This window comes from Episyrphus balteatus, chromosome 2, assembly GCF_945859705.1.
Source record: "Episyrphus balteatus chromosome 2, idEpiBalt1.1, whole genome shotgun sequence".
Lineage (NCBI taxonomy): Eukaryota > Metazoa > Arthropoda > Insecta > Diptera > Syrphidae > Episyrphus > Episyrphus balteatus.
Genome location: NC_079135.1, coordinates 12,142,596 through 12,159,422, shown reverse-complemented (window position 1 = coordinate 12,159,422; position 16,827 = coordinate 12,142,596). Strand labels below are relative to the sequence as shown.

The following is a 16,827-nucleotide window of genomic DNA, read 5'->3' as shown; positions in this document are numbered from 1 at the left end:
TGATATCGTTTTTATAGAATTTTTGCAATAAAACAAAATTTAAAAATAAAAAATTAATACACAAACAAAGTATGGGTACAATTTTCTTTATTTTATCTCTCTCTTCTTCAAGCCAACGACAATGACGGAAAAAATAATGATTAGATTAAGAAATTGAACTCTTTATTATTTCTTCTTTTTGCAAAAAAAAAGATTATCTGCAAGTCCGACAATTTAATTTTTGTTGTGGAGAGTTGTCAATTTTATATATCTCTACAACAACAAATCGGGAATATAACAATTTTTTTTTGTAAGTTGAGTAGGTTTGAAAAAAATGCAAAAATTCCGGAATCGCGTAGAGGCTCTCTTTTTTTAACAAATACACAAGAATAGCGAAGTATATTGTCTTGTCTCACCGTTTGAATTACTCGACCGAAACTGAAAATGAACATCAACAGCACAAGAGAATTTACCACACAAAAACACGGTTATTTACTTTGTGTATTATCAAACTCACTCAAACCTAGTTTGTTCGAACTTACGAACATCACTCAAACGATGCATATTTTTTTTTGTTATATTTTTGGTTGATTTGCTTTGTTTGGAGAGATGACAGTGATACACGTTGTTTTTTTATTCTCTCACTTTAAATTTTGTTTCTGTTTTTTTTTGTATTGTTGTTGCATTGGCCTTCTTATGTATGTATATAAGGCTGTTTTATTCTCTGGTGTGGTAGATTTTGATGACGGTGCGAGGTGCACCGGCTAAAAAAAGGAATTAGGAATTAACCAAGGCAGTCAGAGTGGAACCTGTCAGACCAGAATTTACCACCAAAATGCAACAACAACAACTACAGTACAGTAATGAAAAACACTCCGTGCCTGGGGACAGAGAAAAGAATCACCTCGCACTCACCTCAGTTCCGAATAAAAAAAAAGATTCAACTTCTCAACTCGTCATTATGATGATGCATTGTTGAATGAAGCGGAGTGTATATTGATGGTTTGTTGTTGTTTTTTCGTAGATTTGTTTGATTGTATATGTGTTACTTTACTTTTGATTTGTTTTTTATTTTTTTTTGTCTTCATTTTACTTGCGTTTTGTATTGAAGATCGAATTGAAAGAAGAATAAATAAATAAAAAAATAAAACATAAATGCAGGAGAGATAACGATATGGGTGTTAGAATGAATAACATAATAACCGTGTGTATGATGATGGTGCCTGTGTGCACCTTTAAGGGATGGGTTGAATATGGGGCGGTGCGCCGCAGGTATAAGAAAAAAATATCCTTGCAATATTCATTCAATGGGGCGGAAGACAGTGACATTGACATATTGTCAATAATATGGAATTGAATTGATTTTCTCATTCCTCTTCAATTTTCAGAGTTTGACTCCGACTATAAGGCAGTTTTGATTTGTGATGAAAATGAGGGGCACTTGAAGATACTTCACACTTTTTTGTTGTTTTGTGGCAGTGCAATTTAAATGACGTCAGAAATTGTTATTTATTAGCACAGGGTGTTAATGGGGAGAGTTGGTTGATAGCGATTAAAAAAATGTGTTGACACCAGTCATAACATCATTTTACAAGTTTTAGCTTATTTTGGCAATAGTACTATAACTAAGGAGGTGAAAAATATGAACGGATTCTTATTATAATAAAATATAACTGAAAAGTTTCACACAAAAACGATGGCAACACTTATAGTTGTCGTTGTCGAAATTCACACTTAATTCTATTTTTGCAAAGTCAAAATTTGGCAAAAAATTAAAAATCACATTAAATAGGGTAGAGTTGCCTAATTCCGGCCCTCTCCAATAGCCGGCCACCTTTCAGAAAAATCGTTATAACTAGTGATTTCGTAGGATTTATTCCAAATTTTGGCTCTTATGCTGTTATTTTTAATGTCTCTCCTAAAATTACAATATTCTTGTTAATCAGTTTATTTAGAAAAAATAACTTTTTGTGAAGTGATCCCAATCGGGTATGGTTTTTTTGTAATTTTACTGCCCAAACCTACTATAATAATTAGTGTTTTGTGGAAGAAATTTCAGAGCTAATGCTTTCAAATATTGTTTTTTTTTTATTAAATGTATATTATTCTTCAAATAAAATAGGTTTTAAATAGGAAAAAATGTGAATTTTGGTAATTTTGAGGGGGGCCGGAGATAGAACACAAAAAAGCTTTGAAGTTCAAGAGTTTCCTGTATTCGGCCCCCTTTTATTGAAAAAAAATTAAAAAAATGGGGAAAAATAAATACATTTTTAATAAATACCTACATTATTAAAAATCAAAATTGTTTCTAAATTCTTAAAACACAAAAATTTAAATTAAAAAACATTCAATTTATTTAAGCTTCACCTAATAAAGTCAGTGGCCGAAAATGGGACACTAGATGGCCGAAAATAGGAAACAAAGGCCGGATTTAGGAAAATCAGACTTTTTTATACAAAAACTTAAATTAAATATTTTTGGGAACTATTATTAACTTTTTTTTAAACCATACCGAAAAATTAATAAATAAAGTACATTTTATTTCAAGAATTATTCGAAAATGTTGATATTTGACGTTTCTGTGCTTTATTTTATGAGACAGAATCCTTAAGGGGCCGGCTACTAGCAACTCTACCCTACCTACTATTTTTGTCAGCAAAGAATAATTTTTATGAATAAGAAATGTAAAAAAAGTATTAATAGTTGTTGTTTAAAAAAAAAATATTTTTTTATAGGTACCTACTACCTATAAAACATTATTTTTATACACATTTAAATAAAATTTTAAGAAAATTCATTAATCCGCTTTGGAAAAATCGATTTTTCAAAAAAAAAAACAACATTTTTCATTGAAATTGGTGAAATGGCTTACGAGAAAGTCATAAATTAAGAAAATGGTTCTAAGATAAATGCCGTTTAAAGAGCCCCCGCACACTACAAACTTTCTATCGGCCGATAGTTTAGTCGGTTTTTTAATCATTATGAAAATGTATGAAAGTGCGAACACTACAACGATTAAGTATCAGCCGATCAAAAAGTTTGTTTGATCGAAAAAAAAAATTGTTTTGCTACACAATTGCCTTCAAAATTAAAATATTTCCTACCTAACCGACTTTTTAGTCGGCGGCCTGTGCGCACACTAGGACCCCAACCCGACTAAACTATCGGCCGATAGGAAGCCTGTAGTGTGCGGGGGCTCTACATTGTTGAGGTGGTTTTTGAGATAAACAACCTCTTCCATATTGGTCACATGGCAAGTAGGTACCGTTACTTTTGACCGTAAAAAAATACAATTTCCCATGTCTGGGACATATCCGCGAGCCGCGACATGTCCGGTATGTATACGGGACGTGTCCGAGAACTGTGCGGAACATATCTATCCGGGACATCTCCGGAATATGTCCGAGACAGCAGACTAAACATAATGATAGGAACTTTTTGACTTTACCTGTCAGAATCATGAAGGGGCAAAAGTTAGGTTCCATAGAATTTAGTTTTAGTTAAATTTAAGTTTAACACTCCTTAAGCCTAGTACGCATCAGATCGCGAAAGAAACAAATTTTATCTCTACAATTTTAATACCTACAAAACATTTTTTAATCCCGGCAAAATTTTGAAGTTGGAGAAATTAAGTAAATTCTATCAATTTACATATTTTTTTTTTCTTCTTTCAAATTAAATTGAATTCTTTGTTTTTTCTTCGATTCTGAGTTTTATTTATTTCGTCTTCACGTATTTTATCATCAATTTTGTTTGAATTTTTTTCAATTTTGTTCTTTTTTTTCTCTTGTCACAATTTTTGAATAATGCTTCGAACATTATTTGTCCGCGCAAAATTAAGTGGGGACTTTTTCTTTATCGGCTCCAAATATTTAATGTTTGCGCGTGAACTGCGTACTTCTTGGAAAAATATTCAAGACAAAATTTTTCCCGAGAAAAAATTTGTATGAGAAATAAAATTTTTCCCGATCTACGTAACTAGGCTTTAACCGTAAAAGTATCTAATATTATAATGTGAAGGTACTTTTAAAATTTAAATATAATTTTTGGGAACGCAACGCATCACGATTTTGGTTAGCATGTGTGTTTTAACCTATCAGATAAATAATTGCTTTGACGTGTAAAACTTGAAATTAAGTTCTCCAAATTCCTTAGTTTCAAAGTAAGTGGGGAAAATACCAATTTTTCAAACTTAATCCTCCTTCGAATTGAAATCCATGACCCTAACCCATTTTATTCAAAATTAATCCAAGTTCATTTAGCGTAGTCATGTCACAAAAAAAAAAAAAAACAGAAATAATTATTATATCCCTTAAATGAAGACCAAGTTTGCATGAAATAAATATTAAACTTTCTAGGTTTTTTCATAGAAATTCTACTTCCTCCGTAAGTACCATTGTTTGATTTTATTGATTGTTCCACAGTATAACAACTGGGTTAACCTGGAACATACAAAATTCCCCATAGTAAAATCATAGAGAATCAATAACTTTGCTAAAAGTTTTTATTGCAAATAAATTAACACAATCACGATATTGTGTTATTATTTGTATTTTGTTTCCTAGTGACTACTGAACAAAGTTATAAGTTTGACTTTTGAACCAATTAACAGAAGAAATTTGGTTGTTATTGCTTACAGTATCTAATATCAAGCAGAACTGCGGTGAATTGAGGGACTAAAAATAAAGTGGAAATGAATGTTTGCATCTATGTTTATTACTTTTTAATTCATAAAAACACAAAAAAATATCATAAATTGTAGTATAGATGCATGTATATAATAATTCACAGATCGCATAAAATTGTATATCTAATACAGAATTATCTCCAAAACCTCCAAGCTAACGAACTAAACGCGACCGCGACGCGATCTAGACGCGATCAAGACGCGAACTAGACGAAACCTAAACGCAAGTCTTTTGAAATCTTTTCATCACATTTGGGAAAGACTGGTATAATCTGTTATAAAAGGCATTTTTTCGATAAGAATACTACACAATTTAGAGGTGATCTAGACGCGACCTAAACGCGAATCAGACGCAACCTAGACGCAATTTAGACGTAACTTAGACGCGACCTAGACATGACTTATCCTTTTCGAACCCAAGCTATGAAAATCAATATTAAAAAATGTTGTTTTTCAGTAGGTAGATATTATCGTGTCAAAAACATCACAACTAATATGAAATATGAATAGCAAAAAGTTATGTTCCAAAATAATAAATAGCAAAACTAATGTGTTATTCTCATGTTACAAACATGCAAGATGCAAGTAACATACACTGGCTATAACCACCAAAAAAAGTCGGACAACTCAGAATTAGAATAATAATGTATGCTACTTCTTCTTAGCCAAAACACTTTCTGGATTAACATTTTTATATCTTTTTTTCAAAATTATGACCATAGATATATAAAAAAAAATTTTGTAAATTTTGTAAAATTTGGATTTCAGTCCCTTTTTCGGTCAAAAAAATTAAAAGTATGATATTTCACTAACTTTTTGTACTATTCCAGTAACTAGGCATTATTATCTTTTAATTAAGCCATCGAAACCTAAAAAATTATTTAATGGAATATTTTTTACGAATTTTCAAAGATATGTTACATGAGAGTAACAATGGTACCGAAAGGGTTAAACGCGAACTAGGCGCGACTCAAACGCAACCTACACGCGACCTATCAGTCTTTTGAAATCTTTTCATCACATTTGGGAAAAACTGGTATAATCTGTTATAAAAGGCATTTTTTCGATAAGAATACTACACAATTTAAATATAGAAATACCAAAATTGTCTGTAAAAACTGCAGAGAACATTTCGACCAAGAGTGTCTGTCTTTTCTAAGGAACCCATCTCAAGGTCAGGACAGGAAAACTCTGAAATCCTGTCAGGTTTCCTTTTCCATTGTTTTTTTTTTTTTGTAATTGAGTATTTATTGAGTGTTTTTTAGCCAGAGATATAAATGCACATACGAGTAGGTATATGTTGCATGCTGACTGTCTGACATCGGCTGACCTGCGTGTTGCTGTCATGACTTTTTGTTGAAAGTTGAATGAATTGTAAATAAATCTCTGCACATGCAAATGCAATCATCGAGCTATTGCCGCCGGCAGTCAATGAAATATTTTTTTTTTATGACGTCTGAGATTCATTTTTACATCTCACCCACAACAACCCACACAAAACGTAATACATAAATAGTTAGCTATACAGCCGCCTCTTCTCATCCATATAAACCCCACCTACATTCGTTTAAAATGTCATTTTTGCAAAAAAAAAAAAAAAAACTAAACTGTTTCTATTGTATCCTTGAATATTTACGCTCACACCCTGGCAAATATACAATAAAAGTCCTATCAAAAAGGGATTTTCTAAACACACCTCATTTCGTTTATTCAAAAAAAAAAAAAGAAAATACTCACATCAATATTCCACCCACATAATTTAGAAATCCCATTCCTATTCTAGAGTATACCTATTCTCTTCCTGACCTTACCCATCACATCAGCGAGAAGCACAAAAAAAAAACGAAACTCAGACAACACTCTCGTTCGTCGTCGTCATCTTCGTGTCGTCCTGGGCACATCATATATAAATTGCATAGAAAAATTGAAATTCTTGTGCGTGATTGCCAAACGAATTAAGTTCAATTCCTTTTCATTCCTATGTGTGTGTGTGTTCTAATTTTCAAAGAATCTTCCAAGTCTTTGAGAGAGGATGTCAAAAAAAAAAATCGAAAGAAAAAAAATATTTTATTCCATTAACCTGAGGGCATCACAAAGTTTTCTTCTTCATCTTTCGAAATCCTGACACACACTTAAGGAGCAAAGCGAAGAACGAGCATCAACGAAGAACAAATAATGGGTTTTGTTGAACACATCCACGTCCTTATGTCGTATCTGCAAAAGCCTCCACTCTGCCTCTATTATAGTTAAAATAGACGCACACCTAGGACCTAGATAGCTATAAGGATTCTTCTTTCTTTCCCTTCAAATCGTTCGTCGTCATTCTTTGGCTGAGGTAGATTGGATTTTTCCTGCACGGATATCCTTATTTTTCTTCAACTCCTTCCTTAGTGACGCTATGCACCGCCACCAATTAATGATGGCTTTTATGACCTCTCGATTGTCCTTTTGAATGCTGTGCTTTGCTAGCGTATTTCTACATCTTTATCCCTTTTTCGTATGTATCTACCTTAATACTTGCCATCATTTAAAGGTAGGTTACGTATATTTCGTCCTTTCCTACCTCAAGGAGGTATTTTTTTTTTTTGTTGGTTTTTCAGCATAACACACTCGAAGAACGTGTGCGACTTAGTTCGTTTTTCTTCTCGTGTGCTCTCGAGAGTCTAAAAAGCTGTTGCCTAACAATGTTCTTCAGAAATGTATTCGAGACGGAAAACTATTCCTCACCTTATAACCTAAAACCATATAATGTGTGTGGGGAGGTTTTTTTTCAAGAAGGAGAACAGAGAACACCTCCACTGTTATGCAGTGAGGCTTCAAGGATACTCCAACAAAACTGGCAAAAATCATACCAAAACCGATGTGATGAAGATGAATCATCTGGTCGATTGTAAATTTTAATGCGCATGCCACCTTATTTAGGTTTGAGCCTTTTTAAGTTTATGTTTGGACTCGTGGTGACTTTCTAAAAAGTGAGTGAGTATGTGCGGAGATGTCATCTTAGGGGAAAGGATAAGGAAGAAGGATGCTCGAATTCATCAAAATCGAAATACACCTGCTGCCTGAGTTTTAAAGTAATAAAAGTACAATAGAGAGCAGAATTTTAGAGAAATGATGCAAGGCCAGAAACTACTCAAATTCAAGCTATAAAAAGTAGTTGATTGGAATCACATTTTAGAGTTTTTGAAAACATATGTAGATGCAATAGTTTTTAAACTAAATTTTGGTTATGGGGAGTAAACAAATGTATTTCCAGAAACCATGTTTCAATATAACCCACTTTAGTGGGACATAACTCCACAATTTCACTATAGACTTGTTATTACAGTGCATTTATAATTTGACCCAACAGTTTCTACCACCCCAAAATCTTTTTTGCTCATTCGATAGAGAATTGGCTGAATATCATTTCATAACCCTGATTTTTCGCACTCGTGAAATTCACCTTTTGGCCGCCATCTTGAATTTTAGTTTTTATCAAAAATCCTAGGTAAAAGTTGATAATAGAAAAAACGTAGACAGTTTAATTTCGAGACTTTAATGTTGAGAACATTTTCGACATTTCGAATTATAAAAATGTAACAAGCCAAGAAAGTCTTCTTTTTTTTTTACTTTTTTGGCTTTTTTGGAATCATGGAGAATCCATTCCATAAAAAATATTTTCTGGTGAGACATAAGTCCAAAATCGAATTTTGGAGTTACTTCCCACCTCGGTGATTCCATTGTGGAGTGTGGACTTATGTCCTGTGGATCTAATAATAATAATAATGTCAAAAATGTCTCATTGCAACAGACCATTAGATTTATTAAAGAGCGCGAGTCACTGAAAGCACTGCCAATGGGTTGGGGTCAAAATTCTGCTTTTCAAAATTCTGTTTTTCAAAATTCTGTTTTTCATAATTCTTTTTTTCAAAAATCTGCTAAAAATTAAAAAAGTTTGGAAAATGTTAAAAAATTCTGTAAAATCATCTTCTTGAAAAATTATCTACTTATTTGATAACTTACCTACATAATTTGTCATTCTTTGAATGCATATTAATTTTTGTTTTATAAACGAATAAATTTAAAAATATTAAAAAAAGGTTTTTAATACAAAACATTTCCGAAAATAATTCAAAATTTTTTAATTTATCAAATAAAGATGAAAATTCAAAAATTTGAATAAGAAAAGGAATATTTTGTATCAAACAACATCGGTTCGAATAAGTTATAGATTTTATTTGAAAGAATGTCAGTCTTTGCATTTTAAAAAATATTTACGACACTTAAACAAAAAAATTTAGAAAAGTACCAATGTTGAATTACATTAATGAGGTGTATTTTTCTTTAGTCAGCGCACATGCTATAAGAATTTTTTGTTCAAGTATAATGCTAGTAGAATTTTGAAAAGCAGAATTTTAAAAAGCAGAATTTTGAAAAGCAAAATAGAAAAAAGCAGAATTTTTAAAAACAGAATTTTCGTTAAAAAGCAGAATTTTGAAAAGCAGAATTTTGACCCGATCCCACTGCCAATACCGCAATTTCAAATGAACGAACTTAGTGATTACAATGGAAATGCGCACGACCCGGTCACACCTTTACCCGTTGATATTCCAGGTCTAACCATTGAATACCTAGGTTCTTATGTTGATTTCTCAGGTTCGCCTGTTGATTTGCCGGGTTCATCCGTTGGTTTTCCAGGTCAACCCGTTGATTTATTAGGTTTTCTTGTTGATTTACCTTATCGCCTCTTGATTTGAACATAATGAAGTTGCAGAAAATTGAAATGTTGATGTTGTTTTCAGGTAGTTTGATTTCTTCTGAGAAAATACAACTATAAAACGATTGTTGGGCACTGTTGAAATCCAGCCAGTCGGATCACTTTTCCTTCATTGTGTCAAGAGCCCTTTGAGGCTTATATTTTTCCTTAGTCTATACGGTTCTCGGCTTGTTCTTATCACAAGGTGTTAAAAAGCCACGACATTACGAGCGATGTGCAGATTGTAAAATGTGGTCCTGTTCTCCAGGCTGAACAATGATAGTTTCTCGAAACTGAACAATCATAGTTTCTCGCTACAGTTGAGTCAGACAAAGTCTTCAAAGCTTCAGAAAGAATATTTTTGGGGAAAATCCGAATATAACTTCAAAAAGAACGGATAAAAACTTTAAGATTTAGGAACATTTAAAAGAAAACCTTAGAAACTTATAAGATAACTCGAAAACTAAAGTTTTTTTTGCAAAAACCATATTTGAATTGGATTACAGCAATCACAAGCCATCCATATGCATATATTTGCATACTTATTTCTCGAAAATTATTTAAGATAATATTTCATAAATTCTAACAATGTTCTTATGCAGTTTAAATCTTTTATACAAATCTCTCCCAAGCAATTTCAAAATAACTTTTTTTTATTTTAATAGAAGTTTGTAAGAAAAACCCTTTTGGCAATATTTCTAGAGATCCAAGGTTATTTGAAAATTCCTGAGCCCAATATTCTATGGAACACTCCTGACAACAAAAAAAAAAATTAAAAAAGTAAACAAATTGCCAATTAGCAACTTCGTAGTCATTTTCTTGTATATAAGACTTGCTATTTTCATTAACCCTCTAATGCCTTATTTTTGTATTTGATTCAAAAATTCAGCATATACTAAAATGCATGTGATAAACACGAATCTGAAATCAGTTTTTCATTACATAAAAGTATTCACCTTTTACAGGTAAAAATAAGGAGACCGCCTGTAGGCGGGCTCAGGTCTTATCATGAAAAAAAAATAACACAGGTGTAACATAATGGGTTATTCAAAATATTTTATTTAAATGCTGAAAAATAAAGAAAATCAAGAATAAACCTAACGTTGATGAAAAGTCATAAAGCAAGACTTTGAGGTAGAATTACAGAGGTTTATTTTACATTTTGTGCAATATGCTTGCGTCTCCGATTTACATCCCGGTTGCTTGCAAGTTTTCTTACCATTGCGGTCCTGAAATATGCACCAGTGGCCAACATTATCATATCGAACTTCTGAAGTCGGAAAGTAAGACTTTTTTGATTTCGAAGGTGGTGGTATTGGTGATGACACTGGCCGGCCTCTAGGTTTCTTGGAATCGGTTGAAATTATGCACAAAGTCTCAGCTACTTCTGATCGAAAATTTGGAAGTTCAATGGTGACTTCCTTGTTTGACCTATGATAAAGGATATAAGCATTTACCATCGCCACATCCAATAGATGAAAAAAAATTCGATTTGTCCATTTCCTTGTTTTCATACGAATGTGATATCGACCTAGAAGACCATCCATTAGATCGACACCTCCCATATGTCGATTATACTCTTTTATAATAAATGGACAGTCAATTTCGATCTTCTGCTTCGTTTTTCTATCCCATCGTGAAGATGTGGAAGGTCCTGGGTTTGACATGTTTGATAAAAAAGGTTTAACACCGCAATAAGTAGATAAAAGTCGAACGCTCTTATTGTCCATCCACAAAACGCTGCTAATATCAATGCCGTTTACATTAGCAACGTATTCTTCCGAGTAACCTCGCTCAACTTTGCGCTTCGCCAGGTCCGCTTCGGTGGATAATTTTATATTTGGAACTCGATTTGATCGAACTGTTCCCAAACTATAAATTCCTCGACTTCTTAGGTATGTAAGAAGCCCTATTGACGTGTAAAAATTGTCAAAATATACAATATGATTTACGTCATCTGGAATATGTTTTGACAAGCGCACGACGACATTTGAAGATGCTCCAAGATCTGGTGCATTTACAGGCACCACATTATCTCCTGCACCTGAGTAAATCTCGCAAGCATACGAAAATCCCATACTATCACATAAAACGAACAGCTTAGTTCCCCATTTATGTGGTTTGGCTGGCATATATTGACGTGTAGGGTTACCTCCCATTTTTGTTGCACACATTTGTTCATCAACACAAAGCCGATGTAACATAGGAATAGACCCAAAACGTTCATTGAAATGATTTATCAATGGTCTTATTCGGTGTAATTTGTCGTATCCAGGCTGGCCCTTATGCACCATGGTAGAATTGTCGTTGAAATGGAGAAACTGACGTATTTGTTCGAACCTCATTCGAGTCATTGCATTTCGGATTGGTTCGAATGAATGTCTTCCCCAATAAGAACGAACATTTGGATATCGGTACACAGACATAAACATCATGATGCCGATGAACTGACGAATCTCTTGTTTGTTAGTAACAAACCGAGCTTCGATTTTCTGTTGACAAGCATATAAATTCATTTGGTCAACGAGGTGTTGATAGAAATCATCAGTCAAGAAGTATTGAAAAAAATCAAATGGTGTTTTCAGAGCTTTGACGTCATTTGGCAACTCTTTTTCACCCCGAAAAATGATTTCATTTACATGCACTTGCAAGTTTTTCTTCTTCCACATAATAGACCGGAACTCCTGAGCATCATTTCGCATGCAATTAAAGGGCCCAATAAATTGACCAGTTGTAGAAATATCTGGATCTGGACCATCTTCTTCCTGTTCCAATTCGAAGCAATTTGAATTGCGTTTTCGTTTCCTGGAACGTGGAGTAACACCATCAGATACAACACTACTGGAATTTGATTGCAATGTAGCAAGTGCAGCAGCAGACGTGGAAGGCAACGATGCAAAAGAGCTAAAATTCAGACTTGCAACTTCAGGATCCATCAATAATTCAGTTGAATTTAGATTGTTTTGTAAGCAATCGTCAATCAAAAACTCGTCTTCCGAACACATAAAATCTGGATCATCAAAATTATCATCTTCATCAAAATCTTCACCATCCGTATCTTCACTACTCGAAAAATATTCAACAAGGTCAGCTTTATCATCCTTCGTCTTAAAAAGATTCCTCAAAGATTTTCTCGACATATCTACATGAGAAACTTGGAATCAGTATGTACTGGGGAGAAGAAAAAAATTACACTTAACTACCTGAGGCCGCCTCTAGGCGGGCTCCAAAAAAACACTCATGAACGACACAAAGAACGAAACAGCACATCACTTTTTTTCACAAATCAACAAAAAATAATTTATTTACTTACTCGTAATTTTTCCAATAGAAATTTACCAATATTAGATTTTTTTTTTTAATTTGAAAAACGAGGTTTTTAAAAAAATATTTATTTTACAAAAAATACCACTTTTTTAATTTCAATTGAATGTAAATCGCGAACAACAAGCGCAAAGAACTTGCAATAAAAAGCAATGCACAAAACAATATGTAATCTAGAGGTAAAGCCTAACAGATTATTGAAAAAACAAGAAACCGCTACCTTTGGCACTTGTTTAATTAAGACCGCCTTGAGGCGGGGTGAGGCATTAGAGGGTTAAGAGAAAAGTTTTCATAGCCAAAAAGGCACACAATAAAATAACAAAACAAAAAAATAAAAAAAAAATTGTCTTCAAACTCCATTAGCACATACCGGACGTCGAGAAGTCTCATGAAAATGATTTATAATATTTCGCAAAGCTAAAAGTAACAAACAGAAAAACGAACCAAAAAAAACAAATAATATACACAAAACACACATAGGTAAGAAAGGACGAACGAATTTTCCTGAAACACTGCCAATTGACGTATAAAATATTTATCTGTTGGATAAACTAGCACAGAGGGTATTTATTCTATCCAACCCAGAACCAGGATATTCCCTTGACATCCTTTGTAAACTCAATTTTTTTCTCATCTCTTCATCGTGTTGTATAGAAGAGTCGACCGTCTCACATCTCCACCTCATTCACCACACCAAACATATATTCCTGCATCATCCTTTTATTTTTTTATTTTTTGTTGCTCCAAAACTTATATTTCTTTAGCAAAACTTTTATACTAAACTAAAACGAGTGCACATACATTCACACAAAAACCAGCCAAATTGCTTTGCCCTCAAAATATTTTTCGGATTTCTTTCAAGCTCTCAACTCAAGAAGATATTTCCTATACGTTGTTGGTTTTCTGTTTTTTTTCTCATTTTTTGTTGTTGTTTTTTTTTTTTTTGGTTTTGACAATACACATGTAAGGATATATCGTTTCGTATATCTTTAAAAATCCTTGAGCCTTGCATTGGTTTCGTTATGCTATACTTTTGTGCATAATATTCAATTTGCTGAAAATATTTCATGGAAAGTCCGTCGTCGGTCGTCTGTCGGTCTTTTGTGTCGACAACCAACAAAATGGTTTGGAGAGTGAGAGAGAAATGATTCCCGGAGACGATTTAGAAAACCAGGGAAGGTCAAACGGAATTGGCACGACTAGTATTCGCAATGCTGTTACACATCCCTATGCCGCCCATGTGGTGTGGATGGAGGGCACAATAAATCACAAGCTGTGTCCCTATCACCAGAGAAGCACTTCATTGTCAGAGAAACTCACAGGATATTTTTCTGGTGTGGTGCTAGATGCTGCTGCTGGTGCTCTAGCTAACCTATACCATTTTCTATATAAATGCTATACACCACCAGCTTGGCAGTGGTCATAAATGGCGCCGGCAAAGCTGTATTGATTTCGTTATGCATTTGCTGGGTGCACACATTTTGACACATGACATAGAGAGAGTTTTTTTTTTTTGGGGACACGAGGCAGTATGGAGACTTATAGTGAAAATTGTGTAACCAATAAAAGGCTTTTGGGATAAGTGGGCAGGGAAAAAGGAATCATCATCGCACATTCTGGGGACAGTTCCGGAACTGAAGTGAAGTGGCTTGCTGTTGCCCTTCTTCCATCATCATCATCATGAACAAATGTACCATATATTTTATATGGTATTCATATGTATATGGGGCGTACATATATAAAATTGTTGGTGGTGATATAGTTTGGCGCTTTTCCGTTCCAAATGACGGATATGGTTTTGAAACAGTATAGAAGAACGGAAAAGTTTCAGTTTAGTTGAATTGGCGTTGAATTAAAGTTGGCAAATTATATTTATGCTTTCGAAATTATTAAAGTGACATAGTTTTCAATTTTAGCTGAAGAATTTAATAAAATTGGTTTGAGGTATTCGATTCAATTCTAGGGCATCAATTTGAATTTTATCGATTTCTTAATATTTATGTAATTCAATCTATAAGATTGTTATTAAATCTGAGGTTTAACTTGCCAAGCTTAATCAATCACTTTGTTAGTATTAAGTTGAGCTAAAGTCAATTATAAAAAGCACGTTCAATAAAAAAAAATTGAAACAAAATTGAAATTGATCAACTAAAGCGATGAACTTTCAATACGAATTATTTCCAGCTGCCAAAAAATCTCAAGATCTTGTACACACTTTACAAGCTGGCCATAACTGTAAAATCAAATTGTGAAATTGTATATTCTACCAATTATATAAAGTACGTGGAATTATATTTTGGAGCTCTTGATAAGATTAGAATCAATTAAAAGGTGATCGAAAGATAAATGATTCGCTATCTGCATCTAATAAATATCCTATCCAACGTAATTTATGAATATCCTAAAATATTTTGCAGGCCACCGTATTTCCGATTTTCATTAAATAGAAGCCTGTTAAGCTAAGTTATGTAAGTAAAAAACTTTTTGATCGAAAACCATAATGAAGTTAACCTAATTTGAATACGTCTACTTGTCACAAGATAATATTTTTTTGCTGGTCATGATGTTAATATTTAATTTGATTTTCTAATGTTCCAAAAAAAATTAAAAAAATGTTAACACTTACCCCATTTAAGTGAAAAGCTACTTTGCCCAGGTTCGCACATCAGCTCTTTCGTTTCACAAATAAATTTCTTTCTTCTTTGAAGGAATTTGAAAAAAATCTCAGTACGCTCATAAAATGCATTCATACTAACATTTGTATCTTAAAATTAAATGTGTATGGCCATTAACCTTCCGTTTCACCGTTATTTCTCAAGAACCACATGTTATTTATAATTTCCTTCAGGACATTGTCCACAACTACCATTGTAATTGAATTCATCAAGGTGAATGACCTATCTTTCCTCAAACAAAAATCATATCTATGAAATTTAACATGCAAGTAATTTGCTCTTAAATTCACTATACACAAGTTGAATTCCTTAAAATATCACATTTCCATATGCGTTTACAAAAAAAAAGACACACAAAAACCAAACCAAATAGCAGGTATAAAGAAAAAAAAAATGACATTTTTTGAAAGATCATTGCACTCTAAATGTATCACCTTAAATGCAGAAGAATATAAAGATACCTTTTACCCAACACAAAAATAAGAAATTCGAAACAAAGATCTTTGTACAAAAATCAAACAATTCTTATAACCAACCTACCACCAACTTATACTTATATTTAACCACACACAGAATTGCAAGTTAAGTCAAGCCAAAGCGACAAAATAAAAAAACATTAAAAAAAAAGAACTAAGCTAAAAATGCTAAAAAAGGAATTGATGCCTTTGAAAAAATACAAACTTCTTCTTGAAGTCGCACAATTCTGCCGGCCAGCCAGCCAGCACAAGGACAAACTGTGAGCAAAAGAATACCACCACCATCTTCATGATCATCATCATCGTCATCTGAAGAAACAGAATTCTCCTCAATGTGTATAAAATTCTTCGTCACATTACCCTTCGTTCTTCGACGATATTATATGTTGGTACCTTTAAACTGATGGTATCCAATGCTGGAATGTCCCAGAGTAGGTATAACTACCTATCTAACTTTATACACATATATAAAAAGAATGGATCTTCTTATCTACTTTATGATCTCACCTGGTCCTTCTGAGTTCTGACTGATCCAATATTCTACATACGATCATATGACGGCCAGCCATACCGAACCGAACGACCAACAGACTGGTGGGTTCAAAAATAAAATATCGCTTCCCTTTCGAAAAATTCCACACTCGGTTGCGGAGCAATGTTTCTTCCACTTCATTTTCCGCTCCATCATCTTGTATGACCATCCTGGCACCCTATAAGCCTTCGTCCTCGTCATCTCGGTCTCTTGGTTTCAGATGTTTTCTTCTTCATCAATTTCAAATTCGAGTTTCAACTTGTTTTTAAGACCGAACAACCACAAAAGAGCGAGGTTTCCTTTCGGCGTTTTTTTTTTTTTTTTGTATTTTTGTCTTTAGGGCGTTGAGTGTCATTTGGTTGTATAGCATCCATTTTTCCTCTCTCTTCGTCATCTTTCCTCTCTGCTGCTTTTCT

General features: G+C 33.3%; 1 protein-coding gene across 1 annotated transcript; it reads right to left on the bottom strand.

The window, feature by feature from the left end:
* Positions 1-10,258: 10,258 nt before the first annotated feature.
* On the bottom strand, positions 10,259-13,001 carry LOC129911782 (piggyBac transposable element-derived protein 3-like). Its single transcript, XM_055989702.1, has 2 exons — positions 12,718-13,001; positions 10,259-12,546 (listed from the first exon to the last, which is right to left on the bottom strand). Exon 2 carries the CDS (start codon positions 12,542-12,544, stop codon positions 10,502-10,504), a length of 2,043 nt encoding a protein of 680 aa, XP_055845677.1. The 5' UTR covers positions 12,545-12,546; positions 12,718-13,001; the 3' UTR covers positions 10,259-10,501.
* Between the last annotated feature and the right edge of the window lie 3,826 nt (positions 13,002-16,827).

What these genes read in the sequence shown, in the direction of transcription:
- LOC129911782 (XM_055989702.1), bottom strand. Translation starts at nt 12,544, where the DNA reads ATGTCGAGAAAATCTTTGAGGAATCTTTTTAAGACGAAGGATGATAAA.